Here is a 13,142-nt window from a genome sequence, read left to right on the forward strand (position 1 = left end):
TTCTATGCTTTCAGCAATATGCTCAATTGTGTAAAACTAGATCCGTCACACAGAAATGCTGAGAATTTACAAACCACCCAGTAAGTTTGAGGAATTTTACTTTCCACTGAGTCCCCAAAATATTGTGTCTTAAAACCACAGAATGGCTAAGTTTGTCGAAGTTCAATGACTTGCTCAAGGCAACCTCCCTCATTAAAGATGGAACCAAACTGGTTTTTCATTTGGATCATCCTGCCTTGGACTCTGAAGTTCATTCAATTTTATTGAGCACCTACTGTGCACAGCATACAAGTCTAGACACTGCTTTCATTGCACAATTCATTATTCAGCTACCATTGCCTTACTGTAATCTTCTTTGTAAGAAAACAAGGTAAACCCTAAATCCATACAGAGACAGAGACAATACCAGCTCTTACACTGTTGTTTTTCAAGAGCTTCTGAAAGCCTATTATGGATCACTCCGTGCTTAACTGTCAGCAACCAGATTCTTCTCTGTGATGTTGAACCATCCCTTGAAAATTAAATGACCGAGGCTAAGTCGTATCCTGTACCTTCTAAATGAAGCTTTTCTGGCTTTTGTTTAGAGTTCCAAGAAGGGCCAGATAAGGCAAGGAAATATTATAGCCCACACCTTCCTATCTCACATCAGTGTCAAGTAAATACCTAGAGTAAGCTCCAGAATACCCTTTGCTTTGTTATTTGGAAATGTGCTTCACCAGCATTTGTTCATCCAATATCACTCATCCTTTGATAACACAGACCACTTCTAAGATAGAATACTGCTCCTGGAGTGCTGCCCTTGAAGTGGAACACTAGCATTCTTATGTCTGTTTTAAAGATCAAACTGAGAACGTGACTGTCCCCATGACGGTTTGTCCTGAGAGGATTTGTGATGGGAGTCAAAGGCTAAACGCAGTGTTGGGATCTACACCATTCTGCTGTTATGAGGGAGTATGTGTTCTAAAATGAACACTAACTAATTGGGAATAGAACTATTAATGGGACCTTCTTCTCTCCCATGCAAAAACGTCAAACAGTTAGCATTTGTGAAGAATCGATTACTAATTTTACTAAACACAGGTGAGGTTAGTGGCAGCGTATAAGGAAGGAAGCATAAGTGGTTCTTAATTCAGATGAAAATATCTTAAAACAATAAATGTTTTGAGTATCTTCTGTTCCAGCCTGAAACTTTGTTCTAAGAAAGTTTTCTCCCTGATTAAGTCATAAAGATTTGTTGGAGGAATTGACAGATTCAGAAGGGAAAATGTACTGAAAAAAAAATCATGATTAGCAACATGAACTAATGTCAACTACTCTATAGCTTAATAGTCCTCCAAATCTCTATCAATCAAAATACTGACAAAAGATAGAACAGAAATGCTTTTCAGGTTAGGTTTTATCAAAATTGTATTCTAAAGTCTCATGACATCAGGCCACCTACATGTTTGGTAGTAGGCCAAATAAATCTAATCGTTTTCTGCATGACAGAGTGTCAATATCACATTCTTTAGGAGTCTTTTTCTTACTTGTATACTCCTCGTACCTTATGCCTCTCAAATGGAACACTCAAATCTACAAGTGTATTACAGAGTTGTGCTTGTCAGACTGTGCTGAAAAGCCACAAGGACCAGGTTGGCTGGTTTGTTTACTTTTCAGTCTGTCTCTAACCAATACGTGATCCTACTGTGTGTGACTGTGTAACTCACCCCATCTGTGACACGTTCACCAACACCTGAACTGGTCTACACTTTGTCCAGTGAGACAAATCTGCTAATCATGCCCTTGGTTATCATGACAATGTCCATTTGCTATAGAGGTTTCTGAACACTTCCCTTAATTTCTGTGCTCACCTCATCATGACCAGGAAGCACGCTTTGAGGAGGAGGAGGAGCAGCAGCAGAAGAAAGTCCAGTAGAACTATAGTATCTTCTGTACTTCCTTGAGAGAGAATTACCTTGGCAGCCAGCCATTCAGAAAAAGCTGCAACTTGAATTATCAACATCTCTCGTCTTTCTCATTTTTCTTCCTACAATCTTCCCACTGCTGTCTCTCTCTGCTTGGGTTGCATGTGGACCTGTTTCAGCAAGATGTGTCTCCTGCAGGGATAGCACCGGGCTAAGTGGCAGCATTTGAGCTGCATCTGTGCAGTTGGACCTACACAGTCATGATATTTTGTTGATTCACACCTCAAGGAAATGTCAAAACTGAGAAAGTGTTCCCTGATACTCATATTCAGATGAAGTGTACCCTAAGAGAGACAGGGGGATGTGTTTGAAACATAAGAGGATGATGTATGCCTAGTATATTTGTGGTATGCAAATTGGTTATTCCAAAGTATTTAGAAACCCAAGTATTTAGGCTTGCTCTCGTTGTTAAATATGACCCTTAAGCCCACTTAGTATATATCTCAAAAATGAAGAAATTTCCACCTAACTCAATGATCAGAAATTAATGGGGTTTCATTTAATGAGAATTTACCATATTGATAGAGCTATAATTAGGAAGTTGTTGAATTAATTAACATATCAGTGTTCAGAAAATAATCTTATTAAGAGGGGCACTGAAATATACCCACTCTACCACAAACAACTTCTTGTGACTTCAGGCAGGTAACCATACCTGCATGTAATTATTATACTACCGGTGACCATAGACTTTCTACGGGTCAGTCAATGTGCTAAGAGCTCTGTGTGCCTCACGTTGGTGACTCTGGGAGGCCAGATGACAGGTACTAGTGAGGACACAGACCTTAGATATACTAACACGCACATGATCAAGCTGCTAGAAAGAGGGAGAGTTGGGTTCTGAACATCGGTCTTCATAGTTACAACTCTTCCCCACCACGTTATACCCCATGTATCAGCAAGAGAGACTGCTGAAAGTCATTAAGATCATGGCAGTCCTCACTTGAAACCTTTTGATGGGTTCCCATGATGTTAAAATAAAATCTTAGCTGCTCATGCTGGCCTGTGGGCCCTGTCTGGTCTAGCTCTGCCACCTGGCCACCCTCAACCCACTTCTCTGTTTTTTGTACACGGGACTCTGGCCATGCTGGCCCAGGGCCTTTTACACCTGCTGTTCCTCCACCTGGGAAGTGTCCATGGTGCCTGGCACCCTGCCTTTCATCAGGGAGAGTTCAAGAAGTATCTGCCATATAACTGCTTTGAGCTTCTCCACATAGACAGCTACATTCTCCTTCCCCTCTAAGAAGACCCTTGAGAGAGGCCACTTGGAAATAGTCCCCAGATACAGTGGCACGAAGACCCCATCTCGGAGCCCTTCCATTCTCCTGCTTGGTGATTAGATAACACTAAAAATTAGACCAAAGGATCTGCCGGAGAACTTATCACGTGACCCTTCAAATAGGCCTGCAGCTTAGAGCTACAAAAACTTGCACAAGTCATTGGCAAAGTGGGCGGGGGAGTGACTTAGCCTGGTTACACTGAGAGCCCCAGGATGGCCCCCCTAAGGCTCCGACAATTTCCAAAGTTCTGACTTCATTCTGAAGCACAGACTAATTGGCAAATACAATAGCATGTGTCCCGCATTTGGGCTCACTTTGCTTTTATCTTATTTAATTTGCAGTAATAGCGGCTGAAACTAATTTCTCAACTGTAAATATCACAGCTGTTGTGGAGAACATTAATTGCACACTATCACGTTACCCTCCTTTCTTGGATCAATTTATGTGTAATCTGTTTGCAAGTTCTATGACTGTGAATATTAAGGGAACGCAATGTGAAATAATCTAACCAAACACATTGGAAACATTTGTACTGAAATGGCTGGTTGGTTGGGGTATGGAAATATTCTTGTTTGTGGCAGACATTGAAAAAGTGCTTTTGAAAAGCCCTGCCCCAGAAGTCTTGACTCTGAGTGAAATATGGGTAATTTTTCTTTGGGGGATCAATGAAATAACTATTTTCAAAATGACTTTATATTGAGTGAAAGGTCAGAAATGCCCTAGGCATTGATCCTGTGTCCATAATCACTTTTTTTTTTTAGTAAGTTAACTGGCCCTACACAATTGAATGCAAAGAAATCCAGTTCATCATTTAAAGATAATATTTTTAAAGCATTTGACATCCCCTCAACTCGCATTGCCTGCTGCAGTCTCACTGGGAATGCCTTTCTTTGTCTAGGAAGTGGACCTCTACAGAATGAACAGCCAGGACAAGCTGGGCCTCACTGTGTGCTACCGGACAGATGATGAAGATGACATTGGGATTTATATCAGTGAGGTACAAAGGCTGATTTTGTTTTTGTAACTATCATATCAAGACCAAAAGCGTTTTTTTTTCTTTTATATGTTCACCAACCCTAACCCACCTCATCAAGAACTCTTTGGAAAGACACAAATTATTCTGTCCCCCTCATCACACTCCATGGCATTGCATCTTTCCATGGAGGTTAAGTTCTAATGTAAGTACTTAAGGCAAAATTACCCTTGAGAAGCCTGCAAATCAGCCATAAAATGGAGCCGTTTACATGGTTTTGTGTGTTTAGCCCCGAGGGAACAGCAGATTCACATTTCCCAACTCATGTTCATTGAGTGGAATGGTGGGTGGAATCACTTACACTTTTTAAAGCCTCTCTCTCTGTCTCTCACTCTTTTTTTTTTCCTCTTAGTGGAGTATATATAGTTGAGTTCATATAAGTTAAATGTGACTTTTGTATGTACTTATCAAACTACATAGATGCATGCTGTTTTGACCTTCCTTGAGAAGATACATAAAGCAGCTGGTTTCAGCATGGAAACTTTACAGTGCACACGCATCCTTGCAATCACAGAAACCCAATTTTGTCAGGAAATAAAATCTGTCGCTACAGAACGAACTACTAGACTCCGAAATTGTCTCTTTGGTTGTATGTCATCCACCAAGCTTAAGTTAACCCAGCCTTTCTGCGTTTGGGGGCATCCCTCCCCTTATCAGTCCTCCTTGTCCCAGTGATATTTCAAATTTAAAGTTATTTTCCAAATTTTAATACAAGTATTTGGTATAAAATAAGGTATGGTTGCTAGTCAACATAATGAAGGGTATCCTTTAACCTGTTCTACATCATTGATTTTAATTACCATGCATGCAACAAAAGTCAGCTGTGCCTCCTCAGATCAGCAGAGCCTGCACACACTGCTATATAATAGAGTTGCTATGCAGGGATCCAAGAACCAGCCCTAGAAAGGGCTTAGAAGCAGATCAGCTCATGTTTGCCTCTCCTTGCACGACACTAAGTCTTGTTTATTTCTGTGCAAAACAGAAACACAGGGATGAGCATGACTGTGTGTTAGAGATGGCTTTGAAAGTGCTGTTGCTTATTTTCATGCATATCTGCATTTGTGCTGAGATGGTCCATGTGTGTTTCAGATTGACCCTAACAGCATTGCAGCCAAGGATGGGCGCATCCGAGAAGGAGACCGCATTATCCAGGTAAGTCCACTTCCAAACAATGGCCTCATAATGGGCCTATCACTAAAGAGCAAACTGGTTCTAATGATAGGTCTAGGGTTGAAATTGCAGAAGAGGTTAAAGAACAGGGATCACAAACACAGATGTGTAGTGAGGCCAGACAAGTTAAACTAATTGTGAGGCTAACTCTGAGTCATAAGATGCAACAGGGAGTGGTGAGGACTGAGACAAACTAGATGGGGCATGTTCTGTCCAAAGAGGGCCTTGCAAAACTTGAGCCAGTTCTCCTCATTTTCTTTCATTCTATTTGGATCAAAACAAACATCAGTGAGCCAAAGTCAGGCCAACAGTTTACAACTTGTGAACTAACATAATTCTCGTTTTAGATTTCTCTGAAAGATTAACTTTGGACCAAGCAGTTCAGAGTCTCGTCCATAAAATGGGAACATTTTTGGCAAATTTAGCAGAATCGATTGAAAAGTCTTATAAATTTTCTGACTCAACATCTAACCATCCTGGAATCGCTTCTGAGGGTCATCACTTGACCTTGAGCCCTGTTGCTCCTTCTAGTCCAAATGAGACCATTCATGTCTCTTTTGGCTACAACCTTCTTTAATCTCACAGAATTGAGATTCTTGGCTTCATTGTGTCTGCAAGGCTTCCATATCCTCTCATTCCTAATCCACTGTGTTTTTCTCATTGCATACCTCACCACAAGTCATTTTGATTTTCTTCTGCCACTGCCTACTCTGGGTTTCTCTAGCCTTCAGCCAGAACCTGTGCTGCTCAGGATCGCTTACCCTAGGGAAGTGACCCAAACCTTCACACCTGAAGGCTTCATACCTGAAGGGTCAGGGTCCTCAGCATACTGCCATTTTTTTTTTTTTTTTTTTGGTTGCTGGAGTTTTCCATTAACCTTTACTAAGAATGGAAGCACTCAGAGGTACTCCAAGGAATCCCCTGGGTTCCAGACACAGTCCTCCCTGCCTCCACTGTATCACAGCAAGCCCATTTTCCCTTGGTAATTGAAGGCAATCACTCCAACCAATAGCGTCACCCCTTTTGCTGCCTGTTGGCTCACTGGTGTAAGGAGGCATGTGGAGGGCTCCACTTCCAATTCAATGGAACCATTGCTGTGTTCCCTGGAGGTGGCGTTCCACCAGGATTAAGACCTCCAGACCAACAGGGGTCAAAATCACCAGGACATGCAAGCAAAAATCCTGCAAGAGGGTTAATCAAGTGTGATAGTGAGAGTGTCATGCCCACTTGACCCTCTGCCTGGCCTAAAGAAGTTTAAGTGTCAAACTGGGGACACAAAACACCATGTGTAATTCTATTCCCTTTTCTTAACCTCAGTTTCCATAATGTTCACATCAGACCCACTGCTGCTTTTTCTTCTATATTATCCAATAATGTCTACATATACTCCTGCCTGAATATTATGTCTAATTGCTTACATGTTCCCTCTGCACAGCATTATGATTTTTCTCAGTGCTGTCTTCTAGAGGTTCAGCCCCTTCTGTTCACACTCCACACATCAGTCACCTCATGAACTACACTCATGGAGGCTCCTTTGTAGACCAGAGAAACTGCATTGCTCTGAGCAAGACTTTTCCTTCCTAAAATCAGTATTCTTTTCCAGCTACAGGGAAGTTCTATGTTCCAGCTGTGAGTGGGTGACAAATGCAGGTCTGAAATAAAATAGAATGATTTTGCACCATCTAATCATACTATTTGTCTCCCCACTCCCCACCACCCTTTTTTTTTTTTTTTTTTTTTTTAAAGATCAATGGGATAGAGGTACAGAACCGAGAAGAGGCTGTGGCTCTTCTAACCAGTGAAGAAAATAAAAACTTTTCATTGCTGATTGCAAGGCCTGAACTCCAGGTAAATCGGCTTCCTACAGATGAAACTGGGTCTGTATTTCTAAAATCAAAAGCTCAGGTCCCCAGGCTTGGAAAAGAGCACCTGAGTATTGGCTGTGAACTTGAAGGTGTTTTGTACCCTAGAAATACAATCAAACTTGCTGTGACTTAGAATCCACTTTATGATTTAGCCATGTAAGGTTGGTTAGATACCCACCCTGACATCTATACTGCAGGCCCACCAGGTTGGTTAATGCAGGGATCATAGGGAAGGAAAAGGAAACAGAATAGAATGGAAAACACAACTGGAGTCATGACCACTGGAGTCATGACCATCAAGACGTTTGACTTCCCAAGGCCTAACGTGTGTTCCAGCCTTGATCTGTGCAGGTTCTACAATAGCAGAGTATGGGGAATTAAAAATTGCTCTTTCAAAATAAAAGAAATATTGAATGATAAATAATAATTAAAACTGATATGACCACCAAATAAGGGCTAGACTCTCCGTGGATCACTTTACACACAGGAGAGCCTTCCCAAGAGATGGAAGTTTCCAGAGGTTCAAAAGTTACCCAGAAAAGCCCCAGAAGGAGGTTGATAAAGCAGGGAGGGGTTCAGGCCCAAGTAATCTGATTCAGAAACCACTGTGTTATAATAACTCCTTCCACAGAAGGAATCATGAACTCTCCCAGGTGGCACTCTTGATCCACTTAGAATGGCTCCAGCAACACATCTAGAGCAGTCCGGTAGTAGATCCCTTTAGGTATGTGTATTACTCCGTTTTCATGCTGCTGATAAAGACATACTCAAGACTGGATAATTTATAAAGAAAAAGAGGTTTCATGGACTCACAGTTCCACATGGTTGGGGAGGCCTCACAATCATGGCGGAAGGCAAAAGGCACGTCTTACATGGCAGCAGGGAAGAGAGATGAGAACCAAGCAAATGGGGTTTCCCCTTATAAAACTAGTAGATTTCATGAGACTTACTCACTACCATGAGAACAGTATGGGCTTACTCACTACCATGAGAACAGTATGGGGAAAACTGCCCCCATGATTCAGTTATCTCCCACAAGGTCCTTCACACAACATGTGGGAATCATGGGAGTTACAATTCAAGGTAAGATTTGGGTGGGGACAGCCAAACCATATCAGTATGAAACCCAGTTGAAAAAGTAGCCTAGAGACAGTGGCATACAGGGCATCTGATTCTCCACAGATGGAAGCCTCATAAGCTCAAAGGGAACTTCAGCTGTCATCTCACTCACAGTCAGACTTTTTCTTAAAGGTCCAGATAGTAAATGTTTGACTCGGGTGGCTATACCATCTCTGCTAGACTCTGTCACTCTAGTGCAAAAGCAGACATAGACAATTATGTCAGCAAATGAGCATAGTTGTGTTCTCATTAAATTTTTTTTTATTTACAAAAATAGCAGGCTGGATTGAGCCCCATGAGCTATAGAGTGCCAACTTCTGAATAGTTCACTCTTTTTAGGGCAAGGCAGATAAAGGCCTTTTAAAAGTGATATCCAGTCAGGCTCAGTGGCTCACGCCTATAATCCCAGCACTTTGGGAGGCCAAGGCAGGAGGATCACTTGAGGTCAGGATGAGGCCCAGTTGGCCAACATGGTAAAACCCCATCTCTACTAAAAATACCAAAATTAGCTGGGCGTAGTGGTGCATGCCTGTAATCCCAAATCCCAGCTACTCGGGAGGCAGAGGTTGCAGTGAGCCAAGATCATGCCACTGCACTCTAGCCTGGGAGACAGAGCGAGATTCTGTCTCAAAAAACAAAAAAACCATGATATCCTTGCCCAAGCCAAACAGCTAGTTACTGTATCTACTGTATCAGAAAGAACTCTTTTTCACACTAAAAATCATTTTTCTATGGGACCTGTTAAACTTGTGTCTGGTCCAGCAAGCAGGGGGAACAGCTAAATCTGACCCTCCTACACAGGTGTCTTACTGCAGTGAAAGTAGCTGAGATGGATGAAAGAGTTTCACCCTGAAAAAAAAAATCATGGATATTAAAGACTTCCCCAGTTTGTAGTGCAGGGTTGGAGGTCTCTGTAATGTGAGGGTGGGATAGTTTCCTGACTTAACGGCAAATCATTGGGCAGACTGCATTTTGATGACTCTTGGAGGAAGCCCTGGAAATATTTTTCCCCAAGGTAATGTCATTTTTTAAAAAACATAAATGAACATGAAAGGAAACTTCTAAGGCATGTGTTGGCTGCTCTTGCCTGCAGCTGGATGAGGGCTGGATGGACGATGACAGGAACGACTTTCTGGATGACCTGCACATGGACATGCTGGAGGAGCAGCACCACCAGGCCATGCAATTCACAGCTAGCGTGCTTCAGCAGGTAACGCCCACGCACCAGTCCCTGACACACTGCCCTGCTGAGCTGGAGGAAAGTCTGCTTCCTCCATCCCCCTTTATGGCGCTAAAGACCATCAGAAGCTTATCCACCTGGAAAACAGCAAGAAAACAGCCTCAAGTACTTTTCTATTTGAGCACCAGGCCAGTGAAATGCAAGCTGGTACTGTCCCTAGCTAAGCTTTCAAATCTAAGCACCATTGCCAAAGCAAAGCTGACCTTATGATAATTTGTTTGGAAAACATATGCGTCGAAAAAAACATTTCCATAGATTGGAAAAAGCCATGTTTTCCAAAGTAAAGCAATCCCCTCTGTTTAACCTGAGCTACTTGGAGCTCTCTAGCTCCCTACTATGCTACTACCATTGTCAGAGTCTTAATGAGCCACTTACTGAGTCCTGTATGAGCTAAATAAGGACCTTTATACATCCTACCTGTGTACTGATTGATTTAACAGAATCATTCATTGAGATAAAGCGACTATTATTATCCTCATTTTACAAAACTGAGGACAAGAACAAGAATAAGTGACTTGCCCAGGTAGATATGGGTAAGTGTGGCTAAGGCCCACGCTCTTGACCTGGCCCTACTGTCAGATGCTGCCCCTCGGCCTTAGAAATGTACAGCCTGCCCTATCCAGAAACACTGCAAGGAGAGGTCAAACCTGAGTACCTGCTGCGTAGGCCTCCCTCACTGTGACCCTTTGTTCTTGTTTTTATGCAGAAGAAGCACGAGGAAGACGGTGGGACCACAGATACAGCCACCATCTTGTCCAACCAGCACGAGAAGGACAGCGGTGTGGGGCGGACCGACGAGAGCACCCGCAATGACGAGAGCTCGGAGCAAGAGAACAACGGCGACGATGCCACCGCATCCTCCAACCCGCTGGCGGGGCAGAGGAAGCTAACCTGCAGCCAGGACACCTTGGGCAGTGGCGACCTACCCTTCAGCAACGAGTCCTTCATCTCGGCCGACTGCACGGACGCCGACTACCTGGGGATCCCAGTGGACGAGTGCGAGCGCTTTCGCGAGCTCCTGGAGCTCAAGTGCCAGGTGAAGAGCGCCACTCCTTATGGCTTGTACTACCCTAGCGGCCCCCTGGACGCCGGCAAGAGCGACCCCGAGAGCGTGGACAAGGAGCTGGAGCTGCTGAACGAGGAGCTGCGCAGCATCGAGCTGGAGTGCCTAAGCATCGTGCGCGCCCACAAGATGCAGCAGCTCAAGGAACAGTACCGCGAGTCCTGGATGCTACATAACAGCGGCTTCCGCAACTACAACACCAGCATTGACGTGCGTAGGCACGAGCTCTCGGACATCACCGAGCTCCCGGAGAAATCCGACAAGGACAGCTCGAGCGCCTACAACACGGGCGAGAGCTGCCGCAGTACCCCGCTCACCCTGGAGATCTCCCCCGACAACTCCTTGAGGAGAGCAGCGGAGGGCATCAGCTGCCCGAGCAGCGAAGGGGCTGTGGCGACCACGGAAGCCTATGGGCCAGCCCCAAAGAATCTGCTTTCCATCACGGAAGATCCCGAAGTGGGCACCCCTACCTATAGCCCATCCCTGAAGGAGCTGGACCCTAGCCAGCCCCTGGAAAGCAAAGAGCGGAGAGCCAGCGACGGAAGCCGGAGCCCCACGCCCAGCCAGAAGCTGGGCAGCGCCTACCTGCCGACCTACCACCACTCCCCATACAAGCACGCGCACATCCCGGCGCACGCCCAGCACTACCAGAGCTACATGCAGCTGATCCAGCAGAAGTCGGCCGTGGAGTACGCGCAGAGCCAGATGAGCCTGGTGAGCATGTGCAAGGACCTGAGCTCCCCCACCCCGTCGGAGCCACGCATGGAGTGGAAGGTGAAGATTCGCAGCGACGGGACGCGCTACATCACCAAGAGGCCCGTGCGGGACCGCCTGCTGCGGGAGCGCGCCCTGAAGATCCGGGAAGAGCGCAGCGGCATGACCACCGACGACGACGCGGTGAGCGAGATGAAGATGGGGCGCTACTGGAGCAAGGAGGAGAGGAAGCAGCACTTGGTGAAGGCCAAGGAGCAGCGGCGGCGGCGCGAGTTCATGATGCAGAGCAGGTTGGATTGTCTCAAGGAGCAGCAAGCAGCCGACGACAGGAAGGAGATGAATATCCTCGAACTAAGCCACAAAAAGATGATGAAGAAGAGGAATAAAAAAATCTTCGATAACTGGATGACGATCCAGGAACTCTTAACCCACGGCACAAAATCCCCGGACGGCACTAGAGTATACAATTCCTTCCTATCGGTGACTACTGTATAATTTTCACTTCTGCATTATGTACATAAAAGAGACCACTACCACTGGGGTAGAAATTCCTGCCTCGTTCAATGCGGCAAGTTTTTGTATATAAGATAAATACGGTCTTCATGTTTATAGTCCAAATTTGCAGACCCTACAACTCTGGGTGTCATAGGTCTATTTTAAGGGGAGAGAGAGAAAAACACCCTTACTATCTTGGAAGGCAATATTAACAAACAGAGCTTTTTTCAAATAGCAATTGTACTTTTCTACCTGTACCCTTTTACATAAAGTGTTTAAATTTCAGAAAGATCTTTTATTAAGCATACTTTCACAGAATAATTTGTTTAAACTATATTCATATTAAAAAGTTAAACACGCTTTTTTTCCTGCCTAAAAACACAAATACAACTGCCAGTATGTATTTTTAATGGAACCCTATTTTATAATGTTACGTTACTGAATGTGTTTCATATGCGTGACCGTTAAGATATTATTTAGGTGAAGGTTTCAACTCAAAACCACCCAACCCGGTGGTTAACGATTTAATACACATAACCAAACCGGCAGCATTTAGAGTTGGGATATACATTTAAACATTTTCCTGGTTAAGGTTCCCAAGAGAGTGTAAAGGTTTTAGCAGAAAGCAAAATATCATGCAGCTTTATGGAAGTTTAAAGCATGTTTGCAAATATTGCAGCCCATTGAAAGAATTTGCATGTACAGGAAAGTTGTGGATGGAGATGGTTTGTGGAATTTTAAGTGCTCATTGTAGTAAACTTTTGCTTTGTAGATTTGAAGGTACAGACTTATACAAGCAAGTTCACAAAATCATGATTAGTTACAAACATTAAGTAAAATGAAGTTAAAATAAATTATTATTTTCTATTTGATATGTTTTGATGTGATTCCTCATTTTGCAGTGGTGCCTATAAAATAAAAGCCTTTTGCAGTGTTTGCTTTTTTCCCCTTGGTTGTATTACCTGCTACTTTGGAAGGATTTAAGTATTTTAGACCATCTGATGCCTTCGCATTCAGCCTCATGGATATAAAGCCAAGGTCTAGCAGTGAAGAACACAGGGTCAAATTTACCATACAATCCTGCATTCTGACTGCCTGTCTCACAGAAAGTTTCAGCCTGGCCCAGTATCCTATAAACAAGAATAGCTATGAGCAAGTTTATCAATCAGGGCCATGTTTACAGTGAAATCTCTTTCGTT

General features: G+C 43.8%; 1 protein-coding gene across 4 annotated transcripts in view; it reads left to right on the plus strand.

The window, feature by feature from the left end:
- PDZRN3 (PDZ domain containing ring finger 3) overlaps positions 1 to 12,879 on the plus strand; it is a 240,848-nt gene extending 227,969 nt beyond the window's left edge. For all 4 annotated transcript variants that reach the window (XM_025376236.1, XM_025376238.1, XM_025376239.1 and 1 more), the window contains 5 exons: positions 4,143 to 4,241; positions 5,367 to 5,429; positions 7,194 to 7,295; positions 9,525 to 9,641; positions 10,378 to 12,879. In XM_025376236.1, coding sequence (XP_025232021.1) covers positions 4,143 to 4,241; positions 5,367 to 5,429; positions 7,194 to 7,295; positions 9,525 to 9,641; positions 10,378 to 11,943 — 1,947 coding nt within the window. In that variant the 3' untranslated portion in view covers positions 11,944 to 12,879. The remainder of the gene's footprint in view (positions 1 to 4,142; positions 4,242 to 5,366; positions 5,430 to 7,193; positions 7,296 to 9,524; positions 9,642 to 10,377) is intronic.
- Positions 12,880 to 13,142: the final 263 nt, after the last annotated feature.

Source organism: Theropithecus gelada, chromosome 2 (assembly GCF_003255815.1).
Source record: "Theropithecus gelada isolate Dixy chromosome 2, Tgel_1.0, whole genome shotgun sequence".
Lineage (NCBI taxonomy): Eukaryota > Metazoa > Chordata > Mammalia > Primates > Cercopithecidae > Theropithecus > Theropithecus gelada.